At 42.6% G+C, this 16,296-nt stretch overlaps 1 protein-coding gene across 2 annotated transcripts in view; it reads right to left on the bottom strand.

Annotated features, from left to right (window-relative positions):
* LOC137347254 (lysosomal-associated transmembrane protein 4A-like) overlaps positions 1-16,296 on the bottom strand; it is a 49,889-nt gene that overhangs the window by 6,690 nt on the left and 26,903 nt on the right. For both annotated transcript variants that reach the window (XM_068011563.1, XM_068011564.1), the window contains exons 2-5: positions 14,367-14,475; positions 13,531-13,607; positions 10,711-10,842; positions 5,812-5,907 (exon numbers count right to left, since the gene is read on the bottom strand). In XM_068011563.1, coding sequence (XP_067867664.1) covers positions 5,812-5,907; positions 10,711-10,842; positions 13,531-13,607; positions 14,367-14,475 — 414 coding nt within the window. The remainder of the gene's footprint in view (positions 1-5,811; positions 5,908-10,710; positions 10,843-13,530; positions 13,608-14,366; positions 14,476-16,296) is intronic.

The following is a 16,296-nucleotide window of genomic DNA, read 5'->3' as shown; positions in this document are numbered from 1 at the left end:
ACCTCACACTAACCTATATTAAAATTAATTAGTAATTACACTAGTTCTTTACCATATTAAATACAAATGTCCAACTGTACCACCAGATGCTAGTTACAATTCAAGTTCACACTGTACAAATCCTTTACATATGTATTACATTATATGTAGTGATGCTATGATGTTTCATAGAATATATTGATAATTACATCTTTCATTTCCTCTTGAGAATAAACAAGTCTATTCCACAGGATGAACTCAAGTTCATCACAAGTTAGTGAGTTTTCCATTAAAAATGGTGGTCAGTGTTAATTAATTTTATATGTCGTTACCTCTAGGAAGGAAGAAAATTAGAAGAGGGAAGGAAAAAAAAATAGTTATCAACATTTCGTGTTTCAAAAGCTCTCCTGAATGAAAACAAAGCTACCAAAGTGGCCATTTTCCAAGCAAAAAAAGAATTCAGGTACATAACTTTGGTTTTGATTTCACTGAGGAGCAGCATGTAGATGAGAAGTAGGGGGGCCAAGGCTAGATCCAAAGAGGGACTACAGAGGTAAAAGGTACAGGAGTAGGAAGAGAAGCTATTGCATATGTGATTCTCTGGCTAAGATTTGATAGGTAGGAATGGAACCAACCAAAGGCAATTCCACCCAGCTAGATGACGATAGAGAGGCATTGAAGGAAGACGGTATGGTCAACCATGTCAAAGGCTGCAGGAAGTCCAGAGTAGGGATAGCTTACCATGGTTACGGTTACATAGGATGTCATTTGCCAAGCAGTAGAGATCAACACTAGTCAGCCCAAGGAATTTCAGGTCACTATTCTATCCGATCACTGCTATCCAAAACTTTTTTTTGGCAGTAACACTGCATCTGTTTTGTTGTATGAAACATTAGCATGAATTTATGAAGTTAACAGACACGAGAAAACGAGTATAGGCTATATCCCTGCATTATCCATTTGTACAGATAAGAATGGTCAATAGATAACTGATGTGGTGGCAATGGATGTATAGCTGTAAGGATGTTTCCTTCCTTCGTGGTTCATATCGCATATATAATAGGCTCATATATTATCTAAAAAAAGTTTTCTGGATGTGCACTTTTCTTCAAGAAAAAAGTATGAACAGTTTATTATCTGGCCAAAGATGGCAGCAGCAAACTATTTTACTTGTTTCAACATAGTATCAATGCATTTAACAACATTTGGCTATCCCAGTAACATGCATCAACTTGAGCAGAAATACATAAAGTAGTACATATTAAGGAATGTTAAAACTGAACAATAAGATTCTTAGAATGAGAGAACAAAGATAGAAACAGGGAATTTGCCATTTGGTCCGCTGTGTCTGAACCAGTCGAAAAAAGAGCCATCCAGTTTAGTTTAGTTTAGAGATACAGCACTGAAACAGCCCCTTCGGCCCACCGAGTCTGTGCCGACCATCAACCACCCATTTATACTAAGCCTACACGAATCCCATATTCCAATATCATCCCCACCGGTCCCTATATATTTCCCTACCACCTACCTGTACTAGGGGCAATTTATAATGGCCAATTAACCTGCCAACCTGCAAGTCTTTGGCATGTGGGAGGAAACCGGAGCACCCGGAGGAAACCCACGCAGACACAGGGAGAACTTGCAAACTCCGCACAGGCAGTACCCAGAATCGAACCCGGGTCCCTGGAGCTGTGAGGATGCAGTGCTAACCACTGCGCCACTGTGCCGCAGTGTCGCAGTGTCAGTTTAATCTGACATTCTAGCTCTGGGTCCATACCCCTGTAGGTTACTACACTTCAAGTGCGTATCCAAGTATATATATTTTTAAAAAATGTGATGAGAGTTTCTGCCTCTACCACCTTTGCAGGCAGCGAGTTCCAGACACCCCCAACCTTCTGGATAAAAAAAAATTCTCCTCACATCCCCTCTAATCCTCCTGCCAATTACTTTAAATCTATGTCCTTTGGTTATTGACTTCTCTGCTAATGAAAATAGGTCCTTCCTATCCATTCTCCTAGGCCTCCTCTGTTCCAAAGAAGTGAGGTGAGAGTGATTGCCCTTGACGTCAAGGCAGCATTTGACTGCGTGTGGCATCAAGCAGCTCCAGCAAAACTGGAGTCAATGGGAATCAGGAGAAAAACTCTCCGCTAGTTGGAGTCATACCTAGTGCAAAGGAAGGTGGTTGTGGTTGTCAGAGGTCAATCATCTCAGCTTCAGGATATCACTACAGGTGTTCCTCAGGGTAGTGTCCTAGGCACAACCATCTTCAGCTGCTTCATCAATGACCTTCCCTCCATCATTAGGTCATAAATGGGGATGTTCGCTGATGATTGCACAATTTTCAGCACCATTTGCGACGCCTCAGATAATGAAGCAGTGTGTGCCCAGATGCAGCAAGACATGGACAATATTCAGGCTTGGGCTTATAAGTAGCAAGTTATATTTGCCCCACACAGGTGACAGGCAATACCATCTCCAACAAAAGAGAATCCAAACATCTCCCCTTGACTTTCAATGGCATTACCATCGTTGAATCCCCCACTATCAACATTCTGGGGATTACCATTGACCAGAAACTGAACTGGACCTGCCATATAAGTACTGTGGCTACAAGAGCAGGTCAGAGGCTGGGAATTCTGCAGCGAGTAACCCTTTTCCTGACTCCCCAAAGTCTGTCCACCATCCACAAGGTACAAGTCAGGAGTGTGATGGAATACTCTCCACTTGCCTGGATGAGTGCAGCTCCAGCAAAACTCAAAAAGCTCGAAACCATCCAGGACAAAGCAGCCCACTCAATTGGCACTCCATCCACCACCGACACAGAGTGTGAAGTGCTGTAACCTGCGAGGCTACGGACCAGGTGCTGGAAGGTGGGATTAGAATGGGCAGCTAGTTTTTTCAACTGGCGCAGACATGATGGGCTGAATGGGCACTTTCTGTCCCGTAACCTTTCTATGGTTTTATGGTTCAGTGGCATCAGTGTGTACCATCTACAAGATGCACTGCAGCAGCTCAACAAGGCTCCTTCAACAGCACCTTCCAAACCCGCGACCTATACCACCTAAAAGTACAAGGGTAGCAGATGCATGGGAACACCACCACTTGCAAGTTCCACTCCAAGCCACACACCATCCTGATTTGGAACTATATCGCTGTTCCTTCACTGTCGCTGGGTCAAAATCCTGGAACTTCCTTCCTAACAGCACTGTGGGTATACCTACCCCAAATGGACTGCAGCGGTTTAAGAATGCAGCTCACCACCACCTTCTCAAGGGCAATTAGGATGGGCAATAAACGCTGGCCTGGCCAGTGACGCCCACATCCCATGAATGAATTAAAAAGAAATGACCAGAACTGTATGCAATACTCCAGCTGTAGCCAACTAATGTTTTATACAGTTCTAGCATAATCTCCCTGCTCTTAATTTCTATACCGCAGCTAATGAAGGAAAGGATCCTTTAAGCCTTAATCACTGTATCTACTTGTCCTGCTACCTTGAAGGACCTGTGGACATGCACCTCCAAGGTTCCGCTGTTCCTCGACACTTCTCGTATCCTACCATTTATTGTGCATTCTGTTGCCTTGATTGCTCTCTCCAAATGCACCACTTCACACTTCTCCCGACTGAATTTCATGTCACTTTTCTGCCCACCTGACCAGTCCATTGATATCTTCCTGCAGTCTGCATCACCTGCAAACTTCTTAATCATGTCCTCTACATTCAAGTCTAAATCATTGATGTATATCACAAAAAGCAAGGGTCCTAATTCTGAGCCATGTGGAACCCCACTGGAAACAGTTTTTCAGACAAACATTCATTACCCTTTGCTTCATGCCATGGAGTAAATTTTGGATCCAACTTGCCACTTGCCCTTGGATCCCATGGGCTCTTACTTTTCTGACCAGTCTGCCATGTGGGACCTTGTCAAATAACCTTGTTAAAATCCACGTCGACTACAAACGTGCTACCCTCATCAGCACTCCTGGTTACCACCTCAAAAAATTCATTCAAGTTAGTATACATGACCTTCCCTTAACAAAGGGCGGCACAGTGGTTAGCACCGCAGCCTCACAGCTCCAGCGAACCGGGTTCAATTCTGGGTACTGCCTGTGTGGAGTTTGCAAGTTTTCCCTGTGTCTGCGTGGGTTTTCTCCGGGTGCTCCGGTTTCCTCCCACATGCCAAAGACTTGCAGGTTGATAGGTAAATTGGCCATTATAAATTGCCCCTAGTATAGGTAGGTGGTAGGGAAATATAGGGACAGGTGGGGATGTGGTAGGAATATGGAATTAGTGTAGGATTAGTATAAATGGGTGGTTGATGGTCGGCACAGACTCGGTGGGCCGAAGGGCCTGTTTCAGTGCTGTATCACTAAACTAAACTAAATCCATGTTGCCTGTCTTTGACCGATTCGTGCCTTTCTAAATAACAATTTATACTGTTCCTCAGAATTTTTTCCCAATAATTTGCCCACCACTGAAGTTAGGCTGACTGACTTGCAATTGCTTGGTCTAAACCTTCCTCCCTTTTTAAATAATGGTACAACATTAGACGTTCTCCAGCACCACACCTGTAGCCAGAGAGGATTGGAAAAATAATCAGAGCCTCCACTATTTCCTCCCTCACTTTGCTTAGTGACCTGGGATATATTTAATTTGGCCTGGTGATTTATCCACTTTCAAAGATGTTAAACCCCTCAAACCTTCCTTTATTTATCCCATCCAATATTTGCACTCCTCAACAACTACAATGTCTGCATTGTTCCCCCTCTTAGGTGAAGACAGACACAAAGTACTCATTAAGAAACATGCCCACATCTTTTGTTTGCACAACCAGTTACCTTTTCAGTCTCTAATTGGTCTTACTCTTTCCTTAGTCAACCTCTTGCTCTTTATGTATTTACAAAACATCTTTCGGTTTTCCTTGATCGTACTTGTCAACATTGTTTCATGCCCTCTCTGCTTTCCTAATTTACTTTTTAATTTCACCCCTGCACTTTCTATACTCCTCTGGGCTTTCTGCAGTATTGAGCTCTCAGTATCTGACACAAGATCCGGATTGTAGATTTTAAAAGCTGAGAGTAATGGAAGAAAAGGACATAACAGGCAAGAGAAACTGGGTTTTACACATGCAGGTACTGAATATAAAAGCAAAGAAGTGATTCTGAATTTCCACAAGCCATTTGTTAGGCTACAGTTGGGAGTGTTGTATTCATTATAGAAAAGATGATGCTCAGGAAAAGGGTACACCAAAGATTCACTAGAATGCTGCTAGGAATAAACTCCCTACCCCTCACTCAAAAGATACAGGGAGGGTTAAAAGGAGGGAATCGGAGACATTTTCATAAGGTTTTGAGTAGGTAACTAGTGAAAGATCGTCTTCACTTTTTGGCAAATCAGTAATAAGGAGGCATGTACTTAGGATCATCACTAGAACAAAAGCGGAAAGTTGGATAACATTTTTCAGAGGGTTGTTTGGATAAATATTTAGAACTTGAGAATATGAAATACAAGGAAAGGGCAGGTAGATAGATTATAGTACATATTCTGATGGAAGATCAATGACTAACAGACACAATAGCTAAATGGCCTTTCTGTGCTGCTAGTGCCAAGAATCTACAAAATGTCACATCAACACTGGCAATAACCAATGGGTTCAGTTCAGACTCCAGATATACATATTTGATTAAGTATTAGATTTTGCGAACTATTTTAATAATCCTGGTGCTCATCCTAAAATCATTTCAGTCCGAGCCAACTAACAGGATACAGTTTATGCTGTTTACTTTAAAGACACCAATGTAAATTTAGCATTCAAGATAGTTATTTCTTACCTTCAAAAACATAACGAATATGAACATAGCTGTGTACGTTAGCATTGCTTTAGTGGAGCCTGGGCCAGTCATGATTTCTCTTTCTGGGAAATAAAACTTGGCAGGAAAATTATCACTTACTTAGAAATACAGGTCATGTAACATTAACTGAAAACAGTAATAAAAAGAACTTTCAAAAGTCACTGACTCTTCACATTACTATATGAAGTGCAAGTCTATCATACCATTCTCCCTCTTAGATATGTTAAAAGGGACTGGGTGGTGAACAGTCAATTATCATTGCATTTCAAAGCAGAGTTCAAATCAAACCCCGACTTATGGGATGAAGATTCCTTCTGTATGCTGGCTGTAAAAATCCTACGTGATCAAACAAAATGGATAACTTCCCAATTCACCAAAACAAGACATTGCAAACGCCACACTCCATCTGGGCAACAAAACCCCACAGCTGTAGGCAAATAAATAAGCTTTTACATTAAAAAGTAATCAAATTTATGATTATATTAGAGAATGGCAACATGTGTCTTGAGTCTTGAGATCAGAACCTGGCACAGTGGCGCAGTGGTTAGCACCACAGCCTCACAGCTCCAGCGACCTGCGTTCAGTTCTGGGTCCTGCCTGTGCGGAGTTTGCAAGTTCTCCCTGTGACCGCGTGGGTTTCCGCCGGGTGCTCCGGTTTCCTCCCACAGCCAAAGACTTGCAGGTTGATAGGTAAATTGGTCATTGTAAATTGCCCCTAGTGTAGGTAGGTGGTAGGAGAATGGTGGGGATGTGGTAGGGAATATTAGCATAAATGTGTAGTTGTTGGTCGGCACAGACCCGGTGGGCCGAAGGGCCTGTTTCAGTGCTGTATCTCTAAATAAATAAAAAAATAAACATTGTGTTGCAATGATGAACTCCAACTTACCAATTTTCTGTTTTTTAAAAAAATCGATAAAGAGTAAGTGAACTTACATATCTTCAATCAAATCTCAACAACTTGTATTTAAATAGTGCCTTTAATTTAGAAAAACATTCCAAAGGGCTTCACAGTAGTGTTAACAGGCAAAAATTGACACTGAGTCAAAGAAAATATCAGGAGGGGTGACTAAAAGGTTGGTCAAAGATGTAGGTTTTAAAAGAGAATATTCAAGGGAGGAAATTAATTTTAACTTCCCCTATATTGACTGGGACTCACTTAGTGCTAAGGGCTTGGATGGGGCAGAATTTGTAAGGAGCATCCAGGAGGGCTTCTTGAAACAATATGTAGATAGTCTAACTAGGGATGGGGCCGTACTGGACCTGGTATTGGGGAATGAGCCCGGCCAGGTGGTCGAAGTTTCAGTAGGGGAGCATTTCGGGGACAGTGACTATAATTCCATAAGTTTTAAGGTACTTGTGGATAAGGATAAGAGTAGTCCTCGGGTGAAGGCGCTAAATTGGGAGAAGGCTAATTATAACAATATTAGGCAGGAACTGAAGAATTTAGATTGGGGGCAGCTGTTTGAGGGTAAATCAACATCTGACATGTGGGAGTCTTTCAAATGTCAGTTGATTAGAATCCAGGACCGGCATGTTCCGGTGAGGAAGAAGGATAAGTTTGGCAAGTTTTGGGAACCTTGGATGACGTGGGATATTGTGAACCTAGTCAAAAAGAAATAGGAAGCATTTGTAAGGGCTGGAAGGCTAGGAACAGATGAATCCCTTGAGGAATATAAAGACAGTAGGAAGGAACTTAAGCAAGGAGTCAGGAGGGCTAAAAGGGGTCATGAAAAGTCATTGGCAAACAGGATTAAGGAAAATCCCAAGGCTTTTTATACGTATATAAAGAGCAAGAGGGTAACTAGGGAAAGGGTTGGCCCACTCAAGGACAGAGAAGGGAATCTAAGTGTGGAGCCAGAGGAAATGGGCGAGGTACTAAATGAGTACTTTGCATCAGTATTCACCAAAGAGAAGGACTTGGTGGATGATGAGCCTAGGGAAGGGAGTGTAGATAGTCTCAGTCATCTCATTATCGAAAAGGAGGTGGTGTTGGGTGTCTTGCAAAGCATTAAGGTAGATAAGTCCCCAGGGCCTGATGGGATCTACCCCAGAATACTGAGGGAGGCAAGGGAAGAAATTGCTGGGGCCTTGACAGAAAGCTTTGCATCCTCATTGGCTACAGGTGAGGTCCCAGAGGACTGGAGAATAGCCAATGTTGTTCCTTTGTTTAAGAAAGGTAGCAAGGATAATCCAGGAAATTATAGGCCGGTGAGCCTTACGTCAGTGGTAGGGAAATTATTAGAGAGGATTCTTCGGGACAGAATTTACTCCCATTTGGAAACAAACAAACTTATTAGTGAGAGGCAGCATGGTTTTGTGAAGGGGAGGTCGTGTCTCACTAATTTGATAGAGTTTTTTGAGGAAGTGACAAAGATGATTGATGAAGGAAGGGCACTGGATGTTATCTATATGGACTTCAGTAAAGCCTTTGACAAGGTCCCTCATGGCAGACTGGTACAAAAGGTGAAGTCACACAGGATCAGAGGTGAGCTGGCAAGATGGATACAGAACTGGCTCGGTCAAAGAAGACAGAGGGTAGCAGTGGAAGGGTGCTTTTCTGAATGGAGGGATGTGACTAGTGGTGTTCCGCAGGGATCAGTGCTGGGACCTTTGCTCTTTGTAGTATATATAAATGATTTGGAGGAAAATGTAGCTGGTCTGATTAGTAAGTTTGCGGACGACACAAAGGTAGGTGGAGTTGCGGATAGTGATGAGGATTGTCAGAGGATACAGCAGGATATCGATCGGTTGGAGACTTGGGCGGAGAAATGGCAGATGGAGTTTAATCTGGACAAATGTGAGGTAACGCATTTTGGAAAGTCTAATGCAGGTGGGAAATATACAGTAAATGGCAGAACCCTTAGGAGTATTGAAAGGCAGAGAGATCTGGACGTACATGTCCACAGGTCACTGAAAGTGGCAACGCAGGTGGATAAGGTAATCAAGAAGGCATACAGCATGCTTGCCTTCATCGGTCGGGGCATAGAGTATAAAAATTGGCAAGTCATGCTGCAGCTGTACAGAACTTTAGTTAGGCCATACTTAGAATATTGCGTGCAATTCTGGTCGCCACACTACCAGAAGGACGTGGAGGTTTTGGAGAGGGTACAGAGGAGGTTTACCAGGATGTTGCCTGGTCTGGAGGGCATTAGCTATGAGGAGAGGTTGGATAAACTCGGATTGTTTTCACTGGAACGACAGAGGTGGAGGGGCGACATGATAGAGGTTTACAAAGTTATGAGCAGCATGGACAGAGTGGATAGTCAGAAGCTTTTTCCCAGGGTGGAAGAGTCAGTTACTCGGGGACATAGGTTTAAGGTGAGAGGGGCAAAGTTTAGAGGGCATGTGCGAGGCAAGTTCTTTACATAGAGGGTGGTGAGTGCCTGCAACTTGCTGCCGGGGGAGGTGGTGGAAGCAGGTACGATAGCGACGTTTAAGAGGCATCTTGACAAATACATGAATAGGATGGGAATAGAGGGATACGGTCCCCGGAAGTGCAGAAGGTTTTAGTTTAGGCAGGCATCAAGATCGGCGCAGGCTTGGAGGGCTGAATGGCTGTCCCTGTGCTGTACTGTTGTTTGTTCTTTGAAAGACAGGTGGAGAGATGAGTTTAGGGAGGGAATTCCAGAGCTTGGGACCTAGAGGTCAGCCAATGGTGGGAAAAGGGAGTTGCAGCAACAGACCTCTTGGAGGATAGTCATGCTGGAGGAAGTTCCAGAAATAAAAGGGAGAAGCCGTGGAGTGATCTAAACACAAGGATGAGAGTTTTAAATTCAAAGCATTGCTGGACCAGGATGTGATCTAGGTCAGCAAGTACATGGATAATTAGTGTAGGTTAGGATATGTATCTATGGATTGTAGTTTTTGGCTAAGCTCAAGTTTATGTTGAGTTTGGGAGGCAATAAAAGCATGGATGATAGTTTCAGTAGATTGGCTGAGGTAGGGGTGAAGATGGGTGATATTATGGAGGTGCAAGTAGGTGGTCTTTGTGATGAAGAGGATATGGGGCCAGAGGCTCAGCTCGGGTCAAATTGGAGGCTGAGGTTTCAAACCGACTGGTTTAGCCGGCGAAAGTGGCCAGAAAGGGAGTCAGAATCAGTGGCGAGGAAATGGAGTTTGTGGCACAGTCAAAGACAATGGCTTCAATCTTCCAGCATTTAATTGGAGGAAATCGCTGCTCCTCCAGGACTGGATATTGGGCAAGCAAACTGACAATACAGAGGCAGTAGGGAATCGAGAGAGATGGTGGTGAGGTAGATCAGCATCTGGAACCTGACGCCATGTCTTCAGATGTTGTTGAGGGGCAGCATGTAGATAAGGAATGGGAGGAGGCCAAGGATGGCTCTTGGGGGCCTCTAATATTAACGGTACGGGATGGTATTAGGAGCCATTGCTGGATATTCTCTTTCTACAACTAGATTTTTAAAAGGGGAACCAAGGCAAGGGCATTCCCACTCAGCTGGACAACACAGGAGAAGGTTACAGGAGGGTGGCATGGTCAATTGTGCTAAAGGCTGCAATGAAGTTGAGAAAGATGAGAAGCAATAGTACACCACACTCACATTCAGAGACAATGCCATTTGCTGACTGGGGCCATTTCAGTACTGTGACCAGCACAGAAACCTGACAGGAGTTGTGGGAAAGGTGGACATGGAATTGGGAGGCAACAACTCCTGGGGATGGAGTGATGGTGGGATTGATAAGATTTCCAAAAGAAGAGGGGGACAGTACCCAAGGTAAAGGGAACCACCGTTATCATTCGTATCTTATTCAACCAAGAGCAAAAGTACAAAGAAAAATTAAGTGAAAAAAAGGAACAAGAACCATTCCCTTTCAAATGGAAAATCCAAAACCCTGAGCACAGAGATAGGTACTTACCACATTTTGAACATAATGCTTGGCATGCATATATTCTGGAAGTTCAACATAGATGCCAAGCACTTCTATGCAATAGATGATGAAGTCCACAATCAGGTAACATATAAATGGAGCCAGAAAGTGTGGAAAGTACTAGGTCAGAAAATAGAAAAAAAAAATCAGTAGAAGTACTTGTTTCCCTGTGCATGTTTTCTGGATGATTGGGAAATTGAAAAACTGTGAAATAATTACTCGTTGAAAATGTCTTACTTCATATTTCAGAGAAGAGGTTCCCCTAGGTTACACTGGTATTTCTCTCTCGCACCCCGCCATTGCGGACAGTGCCTCCTCCCCGCTCCTCTCCATTCAGAATTGCAGACAGACCCTTCCCTTAGTGACTGCTACAGACAGGTCCTTGGCTGCAGCCTCTTGCCAGCAGATTCTCAATCTCGCCTGCCAGCCAGGTAACTAGTCTGTCCGGGTATCAGGCAGGACTCTGGTAAGACTTATTCAACGAGGTCCAGCCAATCACATCCCTGACTTTGTCAGGTTCGCTGCCCTTGATTTTGGGAAGATCGAAGCGGGCTGTTCGGATTGTGGGACTGTGAGGTGGGAAGCTGTAGAGGGAAGATCTCCAGAGGAGATGAGGTCAGTGACAGTCCTGGAGACAGTTGCTTGATGTTTGGTGGTGGGGTCATGGTCCAGGAAGAGGTAGGAAGAAGTGTCTGAGAGTTGGCGCTGAGCCTCTTTTCTTCCCCAAATCCAAAAACAGGACTGTCCCGGTAGACCCATCGTTTCAACCTGTTCCTGCCCCACTGAACTTATTTCTTCCTATCTTGACTATCTTTTCTCCCCTTGTCCAGTCTCTTCCCACCTACATCTGTGACTCTTCTGGCGCCCTACGTCATTTCGACAGTTTCCAATTCCCTGACCTTAACCACCTCCTCTTTACTATGAACGTCCAATCTCTACACCCTGACCATTTTGGTGGGGGTTGGAGGTTCTACGCTTCTTCCTTGAACAGGTACCCAACCAGTCTCCATCCACCACCACTCTCCTCCGCCTGGGTGAACAATGAATAACTTCTTCAGTGCCACTCACTTCCTCCAAATAAAAGGTGCTGCTATGGGTACCTGTATGGGTCCTAGCTATGCCCGTCTTTTTTGTGGGTTATGTCAAACATTTCTTGTTCCAGTCCTACTCAGGCCCCCTTCCCCAACTCCTTTTCTGGTACATTGATGATTGTATTGGTGTTGCTTCCAGCTCTCACCCCAATCTGGAAAATTTCATCAACTTCGCTTCCAATTTCCACCCTTCTCTCACCTTTAATGACACTTCCTTTCCCCGACTTTTCTGTCTCCAGCTCTGGAGATAGGCTGTCCACTAGTATTTATTAGAAGCTCACTGACTCCCATGGCTACCTTAACTACACTTCCTCACATCCTGCTTCCTGTAAGGATTCCATTCCATTCTCCCAGTTTCTCCATCTCAGACGCATCTGTTCTGATGATGCAACGTTCCACAACAGTGCCTCTGATATGTCTTCCTTTTTCCTCAACCGAGGAGTCACCACACTGTGGTTGACGAGGCCCTCAACCGCGTCCGTCTCATTTCCCGCACTTCTGGGAGGGAGGGGAAGGGGTGAGGGCAGAACTGCGACAGGGTTCCCCTTGTCCTCTCTTTCCACCTCACCAGCCTCCACATCCAAAGGATCATCCTCCACCATCTCCTGCGTGATGCCACCACCAAACACATATTCGCCTCCCCTCCCGTCAGCATTCTGAAGGGCCCACTTCCCCTGCGACACCCTGGTCCATTCCTCCGACACCTCGTCCCTTTCCCACAGCACCTTCCCATGCAAATCGCAGGAGGTGTAATATCTGCTTTTTTACCCCCTCTCTCCTTACCATCCAAGGCCCCAAACACTCCTTCCAGGTGAAGCAGCGATTTACTTGTACTTCTTTCATGTTAGTACACTGTATTCGCTGCTTACAGTGCAGTCTCCTCTACACTGGGAGAGAAAATACAGATTGGGTGACCACTTTGCAGAACACCTCCACTCAGTCCAAAAGCATGATCCCGAGATTCTGGTTGCTTGCCATTTTAATTCACCACCTTGTTCTCTTGCCCACATTTCTGTCCTCGGCCTGCTACAGTGTTCCAGTGAACATCAACGCAAGCTCGAGGAACAGCACCTCATCTTCCGATTAGGCACTCTACAGCCTTCCGGCCTCAATATTGAGTTCAATAATTTCAGACCATAAGCCCCATGATTTTTGTTTATTTATTTTATTTATTATATTTTTATACATATATTTTCTTTGTTAATTATTTATATTTTGACCATGTGCTAGTCTTAAACTTATTTTTCATGCTTTTGCTTTCGTCCAGAGCTATTCATTATTCTGCCATCAGCACTCTCTCTGGACTCATGCTTTGTCTTTTGCTACAATTATTTAGCACTCCATTTTCATTCCATGATCTCTGTCATTTAATCACTTTCCCCCGCCATCCCAATACAGTCCTTCCTTCTTGTTCTTCTTCCCCCTCCCACTTATTCAAAGACTGTTATATTTCCACCTTTTGCCAGTTCTGATGAAGGATCACAGGCCTGAAATGTTAACTTTTTCTCTCTATACAGATGCTGCCAGACCTGCTGAGTATTTCCAGCACTTTCTGTCTTCAAGGTGGTGCTATGTTGGTTTACAAAATGCACACTGCACTCAGATTTGCAATACAAGTTTTACATTATAAAAAGGCTAGCAACCTTGTGATTTAAACATTTTTTTTTATGCAGATAACTGTCTGATAACTTTAGTATAACAATCAGTAGATCCTTACCTTAATAATTCCATAAACTCCTAGGCCACTGATAGCAGTCATGAAAATGTCGAAGACAAGAGATGTAAAACTGTCCACTGAAAGACATAGTATATTTTTATATATTAATGGAAAATGGTTGTGAATAGCAAAACTAAGCTGGGACAATTAATCATATCAAGCAGTGATGAGTTACAGAAGCACTGTATTTTACTTTCAAACTGTAGTTTACTTAAAATCAAAACCCCTTCCATAAAACTATGCTTTAGATTAATAGCCTATATTTTAATAATTATAAAATTGAGAACTGAAATTTTATTCAATTAAGTCTTCAAGCTCTTTTGTAATTTAACAACCAGAACATTTTTGATATTGTGCTTCTTTGAGACTAAGAGAATGGTTTAAATTTTGCTCAGCACTATATATTTGATCTAGATCTAAGCATCAGGACCAACATTCAGGATCAAAAGGGATACCAATCTTCATTTAACTTAAAAAGGTGTTGTCAAAGGTGAATAAGTCACTTTTGCAAGTCTTTCTCCTTCCCTCTTCCCCACACATCCACCCAAACTTGGGTTCAATTACATTTCTTTACCAGAAGTTATATCTATTGCTGGACTAAATTACATTTATTTTCACCTCTGCTGCATTTGATAGAGTGCAGTATTAAAATAGAAAAAGTGAATCCTAAAACCTTTGAATTTAACATTTTATTATAATGTGAGATTGCTACCACAAGCTAGTGTGCTAAAATAAACTGGCATTCTGCCTGTGCACATTTCCAGAGCATACTGCGAATTTTCTAATCTAATCCTCATTAAAAAATTAAGACAACAGCATCGAAAATATTCATTTACCTTTGTGAAAAACACCTTCAAGGTGAATACCAACCATAGAGACATCTACTTTCGAATCTGGCCTGAATAATCTCACCAGTTCAAATGCAGCCATTATTGTCCAAACAACCTGTCAGAACACACAGCATTTTGCTATTACTTAATGCATGAAGTAACAGTGGTCATCCAACATACAGTGTGAACTACAAGATGCACAAGACTAGACACAAGTGCCATTTCCAAGTCCTAATGTTGCTCAGTTACAACACATTTTATTTCTTTAAGTTTCCATTTTTAAATATTTGCAGAATATAATTTTAAAAAGATTGTGGCTGCCACTTTGTTTCATGAATTAAAGATTTCCACAAAAAATGGAGAAAGGATATAGTGTAATGAGTTGTCAAACATCTGCACAAATGAGGATGGTTGGATAAATTATGAGTCAATTAGTTTGTAAATAGCAGATATTTAAGGTATATTCTTGCTGCCTACTGCAGGCACTAGTGATGAGTCTTTCAACCTTTATTATTAAAAAAAATTAAATTCTGCTGCAATTATTTATTCTACATGCAAATAACTCATGTCCATCAAACAACAAAGGGCATTAAAAGTATACATCATAGTCTGACCTGATAGAAAGAAGGGTGTATATTTCTATAAAACCTTTCATGTCCTCTGGATGGTTCAAAGTACTTCAGAAATGCAGTTGCTGTTGTGAGGCAAGAAGCATGGCAGCAAATCTGGATACAGCAAGATTCCAGAAATAGCAATTAAATAAATGGTCAGGTAATTTTAATTTTAAGGTGTTGGTTGAGTGATAATTATTGGCACAGGACATTAGGGAGAACTCCCTTGCTCTTTTTCTACAGTGCCATGGAGCCTTCAGGCCCACCCGAGAAGGCAGGCGGGGTCACAGTTTAATGTCTCATCCACAAGACGGGTAGAGGTCTTTAAGATAATGAAAGAGTCTGATGGAGAAAATGTTCCCACTTGTTGAGGATGATCAAAACGAGAGGCCATAAATGGAAGATAGTCACTAATAAATTCAATAGGGAATTTAGGAGAAATTTGTTTAACCAAAGAATTGCAAGAATGTGGAACATGCTACCACAAGAAGTAGTTCAGGCAAATAGCATAGGCGCATTTAAAGGGAAACTAGATAAGCACATGAGGGAGAAAGGAATAGACGAATATACTGACACAGTTAGATGAACAGGGGTGGGAGGAGGCTCATGCAGAGCATAAGACACCAGTATAGACTAACTGGTGATTTCTGAAGTAACAATAGAATTTCTAGTCTTAAGCACACTAGCTGAAACTTGTATCCAAATTTTTAATTCTGTGCTTGTTGTAAACAGGTGACTGTCAATTTAGAAAAAAAACACATGTAATGCTGTGGCAGGTTAACTTCCTAAATGATAGCATTTTAGTAAGTCCTCCTCCTTTTACCATAGGCTCTTTTGGTAAAGTATAGAGAAAGTCATGAAAACCCTTCATGCCAAATGGGAAATATTAATTTCATCGGTTGGAACCTTACCTGAAACTTTTACTGGAAATTGTTACAAATAACTTTGGAAAAGAAAAACTAGCAGCTAAAATGGCCATTGCAATTTACATATGAAACACCAACAGAGTAGACTGGAGACAACATGACTGATTCAACCTAGCTAGAATAATGGGGTGCTCCCTGATTAAATTACCTGAAATGGCTTTATCAGTACGGTCATCAAGGGCCATCAACACCCACTAACTTTGAAAGAGCCAACCCCCACCAAGTATGAAAGGACAGTTTCAGGAGTAAAGCCTTGAATATCAGAAAAGCTACCAGAAGGACTTCATGAAAAACAAAAGAGGCTTGGGAATGTCATGCGAATGCTTGTGCAGCTTTGGAGAGACTAAACTTTGACTCAGAAAGCAGAGAACAGTAACTGAGAAGCCATCCACAGAGTCT

The sequence above is a fragment of the Heterodontus francisci genome, chromosome 31, assembly GCF_036365525.1.
Source record: "Heterodontus francisci isolate sHetFra1 chromosome 31, sHetFra1.hap1, whole genome shotgun sequence".
NCBI lineage: Eukaryota > Metazoa > Chordata > Chondrichthyes > Heterodontiformes > Heterodontidae > Heterodontus > Heterodontus francisci.
Note: the sequence above shows the minus strand (reverse complement) of the source record. Positions and strands in the feature narration are given on the sequence as shown.